General features: G+C 33.7%; 2 protein-coding genes across 2 annotated transcripts; one reads left to right on the top strand and one right to left on the bottom strand.

Annotated features, from left to right (window-relative positions):
• The first annotated feature begins 36 nt into the window (after positions 1–36).
• On the top strand, positions 37–5,368 carry LOC109006061 (26S proteasome regulatory subunit 4 homolog B-like). The gene is made up of 6 exons (XM_018985213.2): positions 37–602; positions 1,902–2,147; positions 3,141–3,310; positions 3,377–3,593; positions 3,709–3,849; positions 5,091–5,368. The coding sequence occupies exons 1-6, from the start codon at positions 123–125 to the stop codon at positions 5,172–5,174; spliced, it is 1,338 nt and encodes a 445-aa protein (XP_018840758.1). The 5' UTR covers positions 37–122; the 3' UTR covers positions 5,175–5,368.
• A 6,873-nt stretch (positions 5,369–12,241) lies between these two features.
• Positions 12,242–12,996, bottom strand: LOC109006059 (glycine-rich protein 5-like). The gene has a single exon (XM_018985208.2). The coding sequence runs from the start codon at positions 12,881–12,883 to the stop codon at positions 12,479–12,481; it is 405 nt and encodes a 134-aa protein (XP_018840753.1). The 5' UTR covers positions 12,884–12,996; the 3' UTR covers positions 12,242–12,478.
• Positions 12,997–13,563: the final 567 nt, after the last annotated feature.

The following is a 13,563-nucleotide window of genomic DNA, read 5'->3' as shown; positions in this document are numbered from 1 at the left end:
ATATAATAATATATGTGCGCATGTGAACTTGCGGAAGATCTCAAACGTCGATACCAACGAAAACCTCTTACTTCTCTCCCAAGCTCTCTCTCGCTCTCTCTATCGCCCTCGGAGAGGAAAGCATGGGTCAGGGAACTCCGGGCGGTTTGAACCGAGGTCTACCCGGAGATCGAAAGGCCGACGGCTCCGACAAGAAGGAGAAGAAATTCGAGCCCGCGGCCCCGCCGGCTCGAGTCGGTCGCAAGCAGCGGAAGCAGAAGGGCCCCGAGGCTGCGGCTAGGCTCCCGACCGTGACGCCATTGACCAAGTGCAAGCTCCGGCTCCTCAAGCTGGAGCGCGTGAAGGACTATCTCCTTATGGAGGAAGAGTTCGTGACGAACCAGGAGCGGCTCAAGCCGCAGGAGGAGAAAGCCGAGGAGGACAGATCCAAGGTAGACGATCTCAGGGGGTCGCCAATGAGCGTTGGGAATCTGGAGGAGCTCATCGATGAGAACCACGCGATTGTGTCGTCCTCGGTGGGGCCTGAATATTACGTGGGGATCTTGTCTTTCGTGGACAAGGATCAACTCGAGCCTGGCTGCGCCATCTTGATGCATAATAAGGTAACGGGATTTATTTTCTATTTCGTTGCTAATTGAGTGTTTGGTGCCGAGAAAGTGATGCGGGGTATGATAATAATTTCCTTTTATTTGGGCAGTTCAATGTGAAGTGCGTACTAACGAAAATAGAAATCTTAGATTGTAGTAATGTGGGGTTAGGGTTATGTGTTTGGGATTTTCTGTCTGTTATGTGTGTGTATGCGCTCTAATATTATATTCGATATTCTGTATCGGCTGTTTTAAGTCTTGCTGTGAATAGAGTATTGAAATAAGAGATTTGGCGTGCCATTTTTGTGTGTTGCTTAAAACAATTTAGGATTCTTGTGGGCAATTTTAAAAGCTTGGTGGTGCATGGTTTAGGCACATATATGTGTAGGATAGAGGGCCATTTTGTTTTTGGGATAAACTCTCTACGCATATAAGGTTTCAAATAAACTCTACACAAATTTAGGGGTTGCAAGAAGCAGGTTATTTGAGTAATTTGAACTGCTCTGCAGAAAATGGTATTGGTTAATTTTCTAATGATGTGAACTTATCAAAAATAAATTTAATGATGTGAACTGATACACCTGAATCTAGCGATTGAGTTGGTTGCTCTGCTCTGAAGCAAGTGGTATTGGTTAGTTATTTGATGATGTGGACCCATAGGCACCCGAAATTGATGATTTTAATGAGATGTATTAGTAGTGAACCGTTGTTTATGAATCAGGAGAGACCTGAGACAGCCAGCACCTCAGGTTTGAAAATTTTATATGGCTAGCGTATCTTTCTATGCCTTAAAGAGCTTAAAGTTTCTTATCTCGTTACAATTCTGACACAAGGAAAAACTTACTAAAAAATTACAAGGGAAAAAACAACAGTTTTTGGTTGGTTGGTTGGCAATTGGCCAATTGTGTCACTTTACCTTTGCTGCTTGGGACAGCTGAAATTCCAATTTCTTTGGGTTTGCTAATTTAAAGTAAAAAAGGAAAAAAATATTTGGGTACTTTAGTAGGCAGTTGGCGTATAGAATGTTATCTTAACATATTCATTATTGAGAAGTTTGGAAATCTGGAAGGCTTAGGGAATTGGGGGATTTGGTTGTCTTGAATATATGAGGTCTGAATATTCAGAAGATTGTCGAACAATGCGGTTAGACAGACCAAATCAATCTTGATGAATTTCTAGTTCGTCTTGTTGCGCTCTCTATTCTCCCAAAAGTGAAAACCATTCACCTTACTGTGTTATTTGTTTTCCTGAAATAGCTATGCCATTGGACAAGGAAGAAATAATCTCACCTTCAATATCGTTGGTCCCTCTCAGGTTCTCTCTGTTGTTGGTCTTCTTCAAGATGAAGTTGATCCAATGGTGTCTGTAATGAAGGTTGAGAAGGCTCCTCTAGAATCATATGCTGACATTGGTGGCCTAGATGCTCAGATACAGGAGATTAAAGAGGCAGTTGAACTCCCTTTAACTCATCCTGAATTATACGAAGACATTGGTATCAAGCCTCCTAAGGGGGTCATATTGTATGGGGAGCCTGGAACAGGCAAGACTTTACTTGCGAAGGTGTGCACTTGTCTTTCCTTCCGTGTGCTACTTTCTGTTGATATCAATTATTGCTTTTTTTATGTTCCCTTCCTTTTCTCTGAATGTGATCTAGCTAGCACCATTAAAATGGTAGAAAAACCTCTTACTTGAGGAGATGGTAAATAATGCCCATATCCACCAACCCTTAATTTGCGTTAGGTTTATGCATCAATTATCAGTGTGTTGTTTTGAATAAGTTGTGTCTTATTACAGTCTACATATCTAAATTGTTAAATGTACAGACACACATCATGTGAGCAAAATTTCTTCTCTTCAACTTCCTAGTACTTAGCTTCTAATTATCCTGGAAATGGTGCTCTGTTCTTTATCTTATAAAAGATAAAAACATTCAAAAAAAGAATAATACTTCCTTCTGGTGTGTACTTACCAATGATAGCTAATTGCATTAGAATCTTTACAATATGTTGGTCCTTTAAAAGGAAAAAAAAAAAAAAAAAAAGAGGGAAGTGTGGGAAGAGAAATGACAAGAAGATATTGGAACAGAAATTTGGAAGAAATGATGGAAGCAGGTGATCATTTTGGTGAAGCAACAAGTACAGTGATCCACCATATTGTGAAATAATCTTTACCAGGCAACCATTTTATATTATTATAGAGCCAATATTTATTTTGCATTGAGGTGTATATTTCCTCCCAATATTCATTATGAATTGAAAATTGTGTTTCTTGGCTATTTTGTAAATTTCTTGCTTTTATGTGCCACACCTAAATGCAGGATGCCATGGACACCTCCCCCCTCCCTGCTTTTTCTGTACATAAATATAGGCACCTTATTGGATTAAATATTTCAAGATGTTTTTCATTTGAAATGTATGTGTAATATATATGTGGACTAAAATGGTTGCACTGTTGAATTTTGATCTGCACCCTCATGCCCTCCTATGGTTTTTCTTGTAATGGTTGCACTGTTGATGTAGTTTGAGCTTGTAAGCTTATTTGTGCTCTTTTCAGGCGGTAGCAAACTCAACATCAGCAACTTTCTTGCGTGTTGTTGGCAGTGAATTGATTCAAAAATACTTGGGTGATGGCCCAAAATTAGTGAGGGAACTCTTCAGAGTAGCTGATGACCTCTCACCTTCAATTGTTTTCATTGATGAAATTGATGCAGTCGGTACAAAAAGGTGAGGTGGTGAACTTTTAATGGTGCCCACTCTGGTGTGAGTGTTTCTGATCTGGCTGTCCTGCAGGTATGATGCCCACTCAGGTGGAGAACGTGAAATTCAAAGGACTATGCTGGAATTGCTGAACCAGTTGGATGGTTTTGATTCGAGAGGAGATGTCAAAGTGATTCTTGCTACAAACAGGATTGAAAGTCTTGACCCAGCTTTGCTTCGGCCCGGCCGAATAGATAGAAAGATTGAATTCCCTCTTCCTGATATCAAGACAAGGAGGCGCATTTTCCAGGTACATGTGATTGTGCGAAAGCAGAATATCGAATGTATTTTCTCCTAGTCTTTTTATATTGAATCTGACATTTTTGCTTCATTGAATATTTAAACCTTGTATTTCTGGACTGCAGATACACACATCAAGGATGACATTGGCTGATGATGTCAACTTAGAGGAATTTGTTATGACTAAGGATGAATTTTCTGGAGCTGATATAAAGGCAATTTGCACTGAAGCTGGCTTGCTTGCTTTAAGAGAACGCCGTATGAAGGTGAATTCTGCTTTGATTCTTTATGACCTTTGGCAAAGAGGTTCCTTTTTTTTCTCGGGTAATGATACCCTCACACCTCCTTTACTACTACTTTACTATCTAGTTTTTTTTTTTTTTTTTTTTTTCCTTTTGCTATTTGAATCTAGATTAAAAATCTTAAAATATGACCTTCTTTCATAATTTAGAAGAAAATAAATTCAATCAATCAACATAATCATGTAAATTAATTTAAAATAAATTCAATTTTATAAAAATTGACTCAGAGAAAAAGAAGATCAATTTTTATAAAATTGAATTTATTTTGAATTAATTTACATGATTACGTTGGTTGATTGAATTTATTTTCTTTTAGATTATGCAAGAAGGTCATAATCTGAATTTTTAATCTAGATTCAAATGGCAAAATGAAAAAAATAATAATAATTGGATAGTAAAGTACTAGTAAATGAGGTGTAAGGTTACCCTTTTTCTCTTATTGCACGAGGTATATTTTTAATGGAATCTTGTTGCTTGCTCAGAAGTTTAATCACTTTAGTTTATACAACCATATAGCTCCGTTTTTTATTTACTCTTTTCCTCTGGGTAGCTTCTATGGGTTGTAATGGGCTGAATTTCCATTATGTTCTTGTCTTCTTTTTCTCCCTCTAATTATGTGTTCCTCTTGTATATTGCGTCTGTACTTGGACTATGCCTTTTGTGTATTTTCATAAATTCTTCGATGACTTTATACTTATGTATGTATTCTATGAAGCTCTAAAAATGGAGCCAATCCCCTATCAAAAAACAATTTGGAGCCAATATTGCATATTGATGGAGGAAAGAGTTGGAGAGTTGAAGCGAAAAAGAGACGGACTTCTTTAATAGGAAATAGAACGTCAGTCTCTTTTTAACTGTATAAATGTTGTCCAGATCTCACATCTGAAAAAAGGTTGTCGCGATCTAGTTTCAGGATATTGTGTATCATGTTATTGGCTTGAGCACGTTAGTCTCAGGATATTGTGTTGGCTTGGGAATTGACCCTTTTTATGCTTTTAGCTTTTATTTATGTCAGTTGGCAACTTAGTAAGTGGGAGAAGACTACCGATTAAAAAAAAAACAAAAGGGCTTGCTTAACCTAATGTACAAATTTTATGGTCTCCTGGAAGTTATGTATGTATGCTATATATATGCATATTTTCCGGAGTTGGTTAAATAAAAGGGCTTGCTTAACCTAATGTTCAAATTTTAATTATGTGCTTCAGGTAACACATGTGGACTTCAAGAAGGCAAAGGAGAAGGTGATGTTCAAGAAGAAAGAAGGGGTGCCGGAGGGACTTTATATGTGAAGATATAATCCCTCACACATACTTCACTGTGTAATCTTTGTGTTTTGGATGTGGAACTTATTTTATTTATAATCTTCTTCTTGTTTGAGTTCTAAGATTATTCACTCAGACAATTGCAATCCTTTGTTGAATGAAACAAGGTGGTTCTCATTTTAATGTTTACAACCCTGTGTTTTGGGTTAACTAACCGATTATTACAGGGCTTCCAGATAACCTTTGGGTAAAAAAAAAAAAAAAAGGAGAGAGACTTATTTAGGAAAAGAAAAAAGTACGAGAAAATCATGAAACTAGCCCGGTTTGGATACCGTTCTCATCTTAACTTTACGGTTGGTTTGTTCTGTCTATCCAAGCGGCGAAATACACGAGTGTATCTCATCTCAATCGGTTTTCAATAAGTGGCAATTATCTGACAATACACAGTAAGAAATTGGCCGAATGGTGCAAGAGAGTACTGCTATATTCCGAATTTGGAATTCAAAAAATATCCTGAATAGTGTATTTGTTTTTCTTCTTTTTTTTTATATATTTTTTTAATCATCATAAATATTTTTTAAAAAAATAAAAATTTATAATATTATTAAAAAAATATTTTTTTAATCATTTAATAATAATAAAAAAATTCTCAGAATATTTTTTAAATTTCAAATTCGAGATCTGCAAAATCACTGTCTTCTTCATTGACCCGCAGTCTTCCTTCTAATACAGGAATTTTGGGAGCAAACGTGCTGGACAGAACCTGCACACCACTTGCTGTCTATCCAATACCATTTTAATTTTTTTTTCCTTCCCCGTGCACGCCACTTGTCGTTTCTCAATATCAGTTTAATAGGGCTCCCGTTTTTCTCTCCTGTCAGAAGTCCAACTGGCCTTTTTCTCTTCTCTTCTCTTCTCTTCTCTTCTCTTCTTTTTTTTTTTTTTTTTTTTTAAATTATTATTTTAGTTTTTTTTTTTATCTTTCCATTTCTCTCTATTGGGTGAAATACATAAAAAAAAAATAAATAAATTATTATCTGTTTATGTGAATAATATAACTGTTTAAATCCTTTTTTTTTCCATGGATTTCAGTGATTTTAACATTATTAGTTTAATAAAGTAACATTATCATGTTAACTATTTGTAAAATGAAGAAGAAAAACTATCATTTTATTATCTAGAACTGTTATATAAAAAAATTATACAAAATAAACTCACAAACTGATAAATTTACTTTATAATAAAAGTAACTTTACAATTTGACGTATAAATTGTTAGATCTTTTTCTTTTCATTTTTCAAATAGTTAACATGATAATATTACTTTATTAAACTAATAATGCTAAAGTCACATGAAATACATGAAAAGAAAAAATTAGACTTAAACAGTTATATTATTCACATGAACAAGTAATATTTTTTTCATATATTTCACTCCGTTGGAAGAAATGGGAAGACAAAAAAAAAAAAAAAAAAAAAAGAAAAGCCATTGGCCTTTCCACGTAAAATGGGAGAGAAAAACGAGAGTCCAAATTCGACTCTCTAGCATTTTTCTTTTTCATTTTTATTAGTGAAACTTACGTTTTTGTCAAATTCTAAAAAATAAAAACTATTTCATCTTATCTTACTATCTAAACATATATTTTTTTACAAATCATCTCATTTTATTTTAATTAAAAAATCTCACTATTATTTAAAATATATTATCTTATATTATCTAAATGATGTAACTAAACGATATTTTATCTCATATAAACTACCTAACCTAACGAGGGTCAGGTCCGTTAAAGCCTACGTACAGAAGCTGGTCAAAGAAAGAGATCATTGAAAATATAAGTCTAGAGAGTATTTAAAAATTAATAAAAGTGTGTTGTCCGTTTAAGGTCTTCAGAATTTCTTCCATTCCTTCGTTCATTTTCTTTCGAATACATCATCGGAGGGAAGTAGGAATTATTTTTCGTATTTTCTAAGGAAATTACAGAAACAACAAGCATTGAACATTCCTCTCTTGGAATGAGTCCGGAAAGGAGCTAATTGTCTGCACCCCCTCCTAGTCTCAAAAAGTTAAACGCACTAGTATAACATATCAAGAGTCCGTTTAGATGTTAAATTGAATTGAATTAAAATACTATTAAAATATTATTATTTATTATTATTATTATTTTTATTTTAAATTTAAAAAAATTAAATTATTTATTATATTTTATATTAAAATTTAAAAAAATTATAATAATAAGTTAAGATGATTTTAAATTCTATAAAGCCTATAGCTCCCGAGTATGAGCCGCTCTCGTAAAGTTGACATTCCGGTGAGGTTGATTACTAGCAGCTAGATCATATCTCCAAATAATCTGTCACAAATTAAGCATCCTTGGTAAGAGCAATACTGTACATATCCGCAAAAGCATCCTTTTGTTGAACATGATTATTATGTGCATTTTAATGATCCTTAGTCTTTGACAAAGAGAAATTCATGGCTTGGAAAAAAAAATAGGAAAAGGATATTTATAATTATGATTTATAAAACTGTCACGTAATCGTTGAAATAAATAAAATATTAGATTTATATAAAAAAATTAATTTTTTAATAATAGACTCTATTCTTTTTCAAAATAATTACACGATATTTACGCACTTCATGATTATATATAAAATTACTTAAAAAATTAATATAAAAAACTCATATTTCAATTTTCTTGTGAGCAATGCCTACTCTTCATTTTTTATTTTGTTATCTTTGGTCACATGACACATTTTAATTGTTGGCATATAAAACCACTCATGACGTGCCACTTAAACAGTATGAATGTATGAAAATGACAAAATCAAAGAGGAAGAACATAATTTAATTTATTTTCCTTTTATATATGGATGGAGTAACCACTTGAATAGTACATGACTTCTTTCTAATCTCTTTCATACTGAAATAAACTTCTCCCAGACAATGAAATTGAGATTGAAGATTTTTCTTCAAGCTCTGGAGCACTGATCACAAGGGTTCTTGAGCTCCCAAAAGTTGATCCTGTGTTTAAGGGTCGAGTCCTAACCCAATTGAGCTCAAGAACACAAGTGGACGTTGTGATATTGTTCTTAGTCTGTTATTTTGTTATGAACCGTGCTACAGCCCCGCTCCCTCTCCCACTCTCAGTCCCGCTCGGTGTAAAATGTAATGTTTTTTTATTTTACTTTTTTATACATGTATTTTTTTAACACTATAAAATATTTTTTAAAAAAATAAAAAAAATTATAATATCATTAAAAAATACTTACTTAATCATTAAGTAAAAAAAAATATATTAAAAAAATAAAAAAAATGTAACGGGACCGAAAGCGAAACCAGGAGTAGTGAGAGTAGCATTATTCTTTTGTTATATATTAATGCTCATGTTGGATGCGTTGGACGTTGTGAAACAAATCATGTTCAACATGACGATCTACGAATTTATTAGCTATTTCCACCCTTTTTGGTCGGCTGGTAGGATTTTTTAATATTCCTAGGTGTCTCTGTCAAAATTTTAAATATTATTATAGTCTATTTCGACTGGAGCAGACCTAGCCAGCGGCCACGTAGGGCTGTTAGAGCATTGGCAATGGACTAGCCATTGCCAAGTCTAAAATTTGGCTAAAATCTTACATTTTGGCTATTGTATTAACTTTTGACTATCTAAGTCCACATTGGACTAGCTATTTTAAAGTTAAAATAATATTATTATATTATATATTTTAATAATATTTGACAAATTTTTTTTTTCATATTTTGTAAATATACTTCATATATTTTAATAATATTTGATAAAAAAAAATTATACAACAATTCTTGAAACCAACAAATTAATTTTTGCTAACCTTTTTTTTTTGCTATTTATATTTTTATATTGTGTATTAAGCTAATAATGATAGAAAATAAATGTACCCTCAATTAGAAACTTTATCATAAAAGAAAAGTAATTTGACAAGAAAAATTACCAAAAAGGGAGGGAAAGGGAGGGAAATTGAGAAAAAATAATAAAAAACTCATTTGGTCCTTCAATAGTGTATAGCCAAATATAGCTAGGTGGGGAAAGTTACTGTAGCTCAAAACTAAAATATATGGCTATAGCTAGTTCAATGTAGGAATTTTGTGATAAAAAAAGGTAAAATTTGCACTTGACTTTGGCAATGGCTAGGCCATTGCCAATGCTCTTAGAAGACAGTCATGAGGTAGATCGTTATTGTCACTTTATAATAAATAGTATTTGATTTTTATTTATTTTGGAAAAGAATTGATAAATTGTATAGATTAATTAGGAAGGAGTAATGTTATCCTGATCAAGTCTTAAGAGTGTTTAATTTTTGTACATTTTATTTTAAAAAAATGGAATTTATTATTAAGAAAATAAATTCATTATTTGTCAAATTAATTTTTTTTTATAGATTCCGTATATACTTATTTTTCTTTTAAAGAGATTGTACGGCTTGCACATTAATCTACGACTGTAAATTTCATTTCTCGTCAATATAGATTTACTTATTTTTTTTAAAAAAGAGTGAGTAAGACTTACAAATCTTAAAACTGTAAATATTATTTTTAATTAAGAATTGACATGATACATCATAAATTTTACAAATCAATAATAGTACTCTAGCCAAACAGAAGGAAAAAAAAAAAAAAAAACTGTATAAACAAGGAAAAATAGTCTTTAATTTTAAGACTTTCAACATTTGTTATTATATATGTGTGTATATATCTATATACACACACACTATGTGAGGTCTCTGCTTGATGTATATATCTATTTTAGGTCTCGATTGAGCAAACAAAACTCATAACCAACCCGTACAATATAAGCATTGGACAGAAAATATATGCATGGTCACGTGATCTATGTTTATTAGGAGGTAAATTATCATGTACATGCAACATATATACATTATGTCATGGCCTCAGTACAGAAAGAGGTAATTGTGTGGTCACCAATGTGATACAGTGTCTTTGACAAGCTTCTTTTTTATGGCCTACATTATCTTTGACTGACTATTTCTCACCCATACTCATTAATTCAAAACCAGCTAACAGCTAAGCGATACAAGGACAAATTAAGTTGGTGGCATCTCTTTAATTACTGCAGTGCAGATCAGCATCATGCAAGGAGTCCATTAATTCACTCAACTGATGAGTTGCCATTGCCGGGCCTAGCTGGTAAATTATACATACAGTACTACCTGCATATATGCGTGCAGGCCATTTAATCCCCAAGCGTTGGGTCTCCCATGCATTAATGCTCTTTCTGCTGTCACGCACAATGCATTCCATCGATCTTACATTATTATAGAGACATGAAGGGTTTCATGCATTGAGCTCCAATATTATCGTAGAAAGCTGTTTTTAGGGGGACTTTCAGGCAGCATGCAGCTTGGTGCTTTTACAAATGTCTTTCGTTTCAGGGAACAAAAACCGCAAGATCATGATCCAGTATATAGTGCCAGCACTGGTCCAAGCTGAGAAGAACTTGTGGGATTTTGGTGGTCCAAATTGATTAGATCATCAGTAAGCTAGGGACAAAGATCATATACATGAAAAGATGCAATGAAATCTACGTACGTGAACATGCATATAATATGCATGGGTCCTAATTTATTGCTTTGTCAGTGCTTATGACCGACGGTATATGAGTCATATATATATATATATATATATATATATATATATAAATATATATTGACTCATATAATTCAAACGATTCTGATATTTTCTTTTGGCTTGTTTTCTCTCTCTTTTTTATTTTTTCTTAATTTTTATTTCAGATGAAGGTACAGACACGTCGAGCTCTGTTTCTCATTTTCTTTATTTTCGATTTCCAACGACCTTCTTCTATTCTTTTGTCTTTTTATTTTTTTTTTAATAATGTGACGTGGCGGCAACGATTGCATACCAATTGTATGTAGCAACTGTATATATAGAAGAACTGTAATGATCTTTAGGCTGGTTTAGTTTCTTGTGTCGTTTCTTGCCATCGGTTTGAATTTATAACATCATGATATTTCAAAACTCAGTTATTTTTATTTTTATTTTTATCGTCAATGAATAAATTAGGTGGTTCATTTATTCATCAAGTTGAAAACACTACCAACCATTTCAGGGTTCTTAACTTTCATCACAGATGGTGGGTGTACCCATTTACGTTTTAGCTAGCTAGGGTTTTGATCATGAGAACAAAACGTACGTACGTTAAAAAACCTTCTGTGAGATTATAAAGATCATCTTGCATCAATACTTCGTAAATAGGACGCCCTAGAACATTAATTCCACTTAATGCTTGTTTTTGTTTTTGTTTTTTCTTCTCTCCAATTAATGGGGTGGCATGAATTCTTCGATTATCGAGTTCTAATCTTTTGTCGGGAGTGAATTAAGTCATCAGGGCAAAATGACACGCTAATAATTATATAATGACCATTCATTTAATTTCTATGTTCATGAAGTTCAATGATAAACACGACCTTCAAGCCAACATATTCTAGTTTTATGACGACGATTATATTAGTATTCAAATTTAAAGGTTTCAATTTTATTTTTCATCAATGATGATTTTGATTAAACTCCACGTACCGAACTAAAAATAAAATACCTGCATATAGGCCAATAATTACATGCCACGTCCTGTTACGACATGCTTCCATTGCAGAATCATTACAAGAAAATTACTTATTTGCAGTCAATTAATTTTAAAAAAATGACTATTTACAATTAAAATGAATCTGTTTTGATCATAAATAATCTTTTCGTTATAAATAAATATCATAAATGTCTATTTTTCTTGTAGTAAATCAACTTTACCAAGCGTGAAAAGTGAAAACTAAAGCTAAATTTTTTGAGAAGTATAGTGAATAGTAATAAAATAATTTATAAATAATAATAAATAATTTATAAATACTAATAAAATAATCTAAAAAATATCTAAAAATCTTGTTCTCAAACAAGCCCTCAAATAATGTTTTTTTGGAATGTTGTTTGAAAGGAGAAAAGAGATCAACAAATAGGAAGAAAATGACACACAAAGAGTACCAAAAGTACACCAACTTCGTACAGAAATAAACGTAATCATGACGCACCATTAATAAAAGTAAAGATAAAAGGGAACATTTTTTCTTAATATTATTTCTGGTTTCTAAGACATTAATTAGCAAACATAACCAAATACAAATTACATCTCACTGCCCAGAAAGACGGAAAACAAATTACAGAAAATGATCACACACGACAACTATAGGCTAATTAACTGCTGCTGCCAAACATTTGATAGGCTAATTAACACAAATCGCATGCACACGTACGTATAACGTACGTACGATACTTCAAGGATATGGAAGAACACCGGTACCGGTACCGCCACCAACGCCACCGCCTACACCCCCACCAGCTCCACCGCCGACACCGACACCGCCACCAATGGTCCCGCCCAAGCCACCAGTACCACCCAAGCCACCCAACCCGCCAACTCCGCCGAGCCCGCCAAGACCACCGCCAAGACCACCTCCAAGACCACCACCAAGGCCGCCGCCGATCCCTGCAGCTCCGCCCACGCCACCAAAGGGGAGTCCATTGCTACCCAGTCCGGAATAGCCACCAACCCCTCCGTATGAGACGAAGTTCTTCTGGTCGTCGAGGCCAGCGCCTGCATCGCTGGGCACAGTTCTTGCTGTAGTGCTTTGAACTACTACAGCTAGAGCAACAACCAATATTACGCACCACCTCGCCATCTCTCTCCGATTTCTTACTTTCTCTCTCACTCACACTCACAGTACTCTCTGATCTGATCACCAGTCTTGCTAGCTCTTGCTTTCACTGTCGCTCTGTGTTAGTTCCGGAACCCGTGACGAGGGTCGCTTTATATAGACAAAAAGAGCGGTGGGTGACAGTTGCGAGTAGTAAATGTGGTTAAATGCGAGTTCAGAGATTCGTTGTCTCAACTCTCAACTTCGCGAACGAGGCCATGAGATTAAGCTCATCTTATAAGGATTTAAAACATGAGCTTTGGGAGTCCATATTGTTCTGTGACATCCGCTTGAAATTTAAACTTATCTCAATTTATCATTATAATTTTTTTAAATTTTAATATAAAATATAATAAATAATTTTTTTAATTTTAAAATAATAATAATAATAATAAATAATAATATTCTAATAATATTTTATTATCTCAATTCAATTTAATTCAATTCAACACAGTTCAACATTTAAATACATCCTTAAGAGCATTGTAAGCTAATTGAAAGTAATATTTTCCGGAAACTTTGGATGTCTATCGGTGTCAATGATTAATTACCCTTAACATAACTAATCATCTGGTCTATGATTGTAATCCACCTCCCAATGCATGCATTCATTCATCTAGGATATGTTTTACTTAATTCTCAGTACAAACGAAGGGTACATCGTA

This window comes from Juglans regia, chromosome 1, assembly GCF_001411555.2.
Source record: "Juglans regia cultivar Chandler chromosome 1, Walnut 2.0, whole genome shotgun sequence".
NCBI lineage: Eukaryota > Viridiplantae > Streptophyta > Magnoliopsida > Fagales > Juglandaceae > Juglans > Juglans regia.
This window is presented reverse-complemented; position numbering and strand designations above follow the sequence as displayed.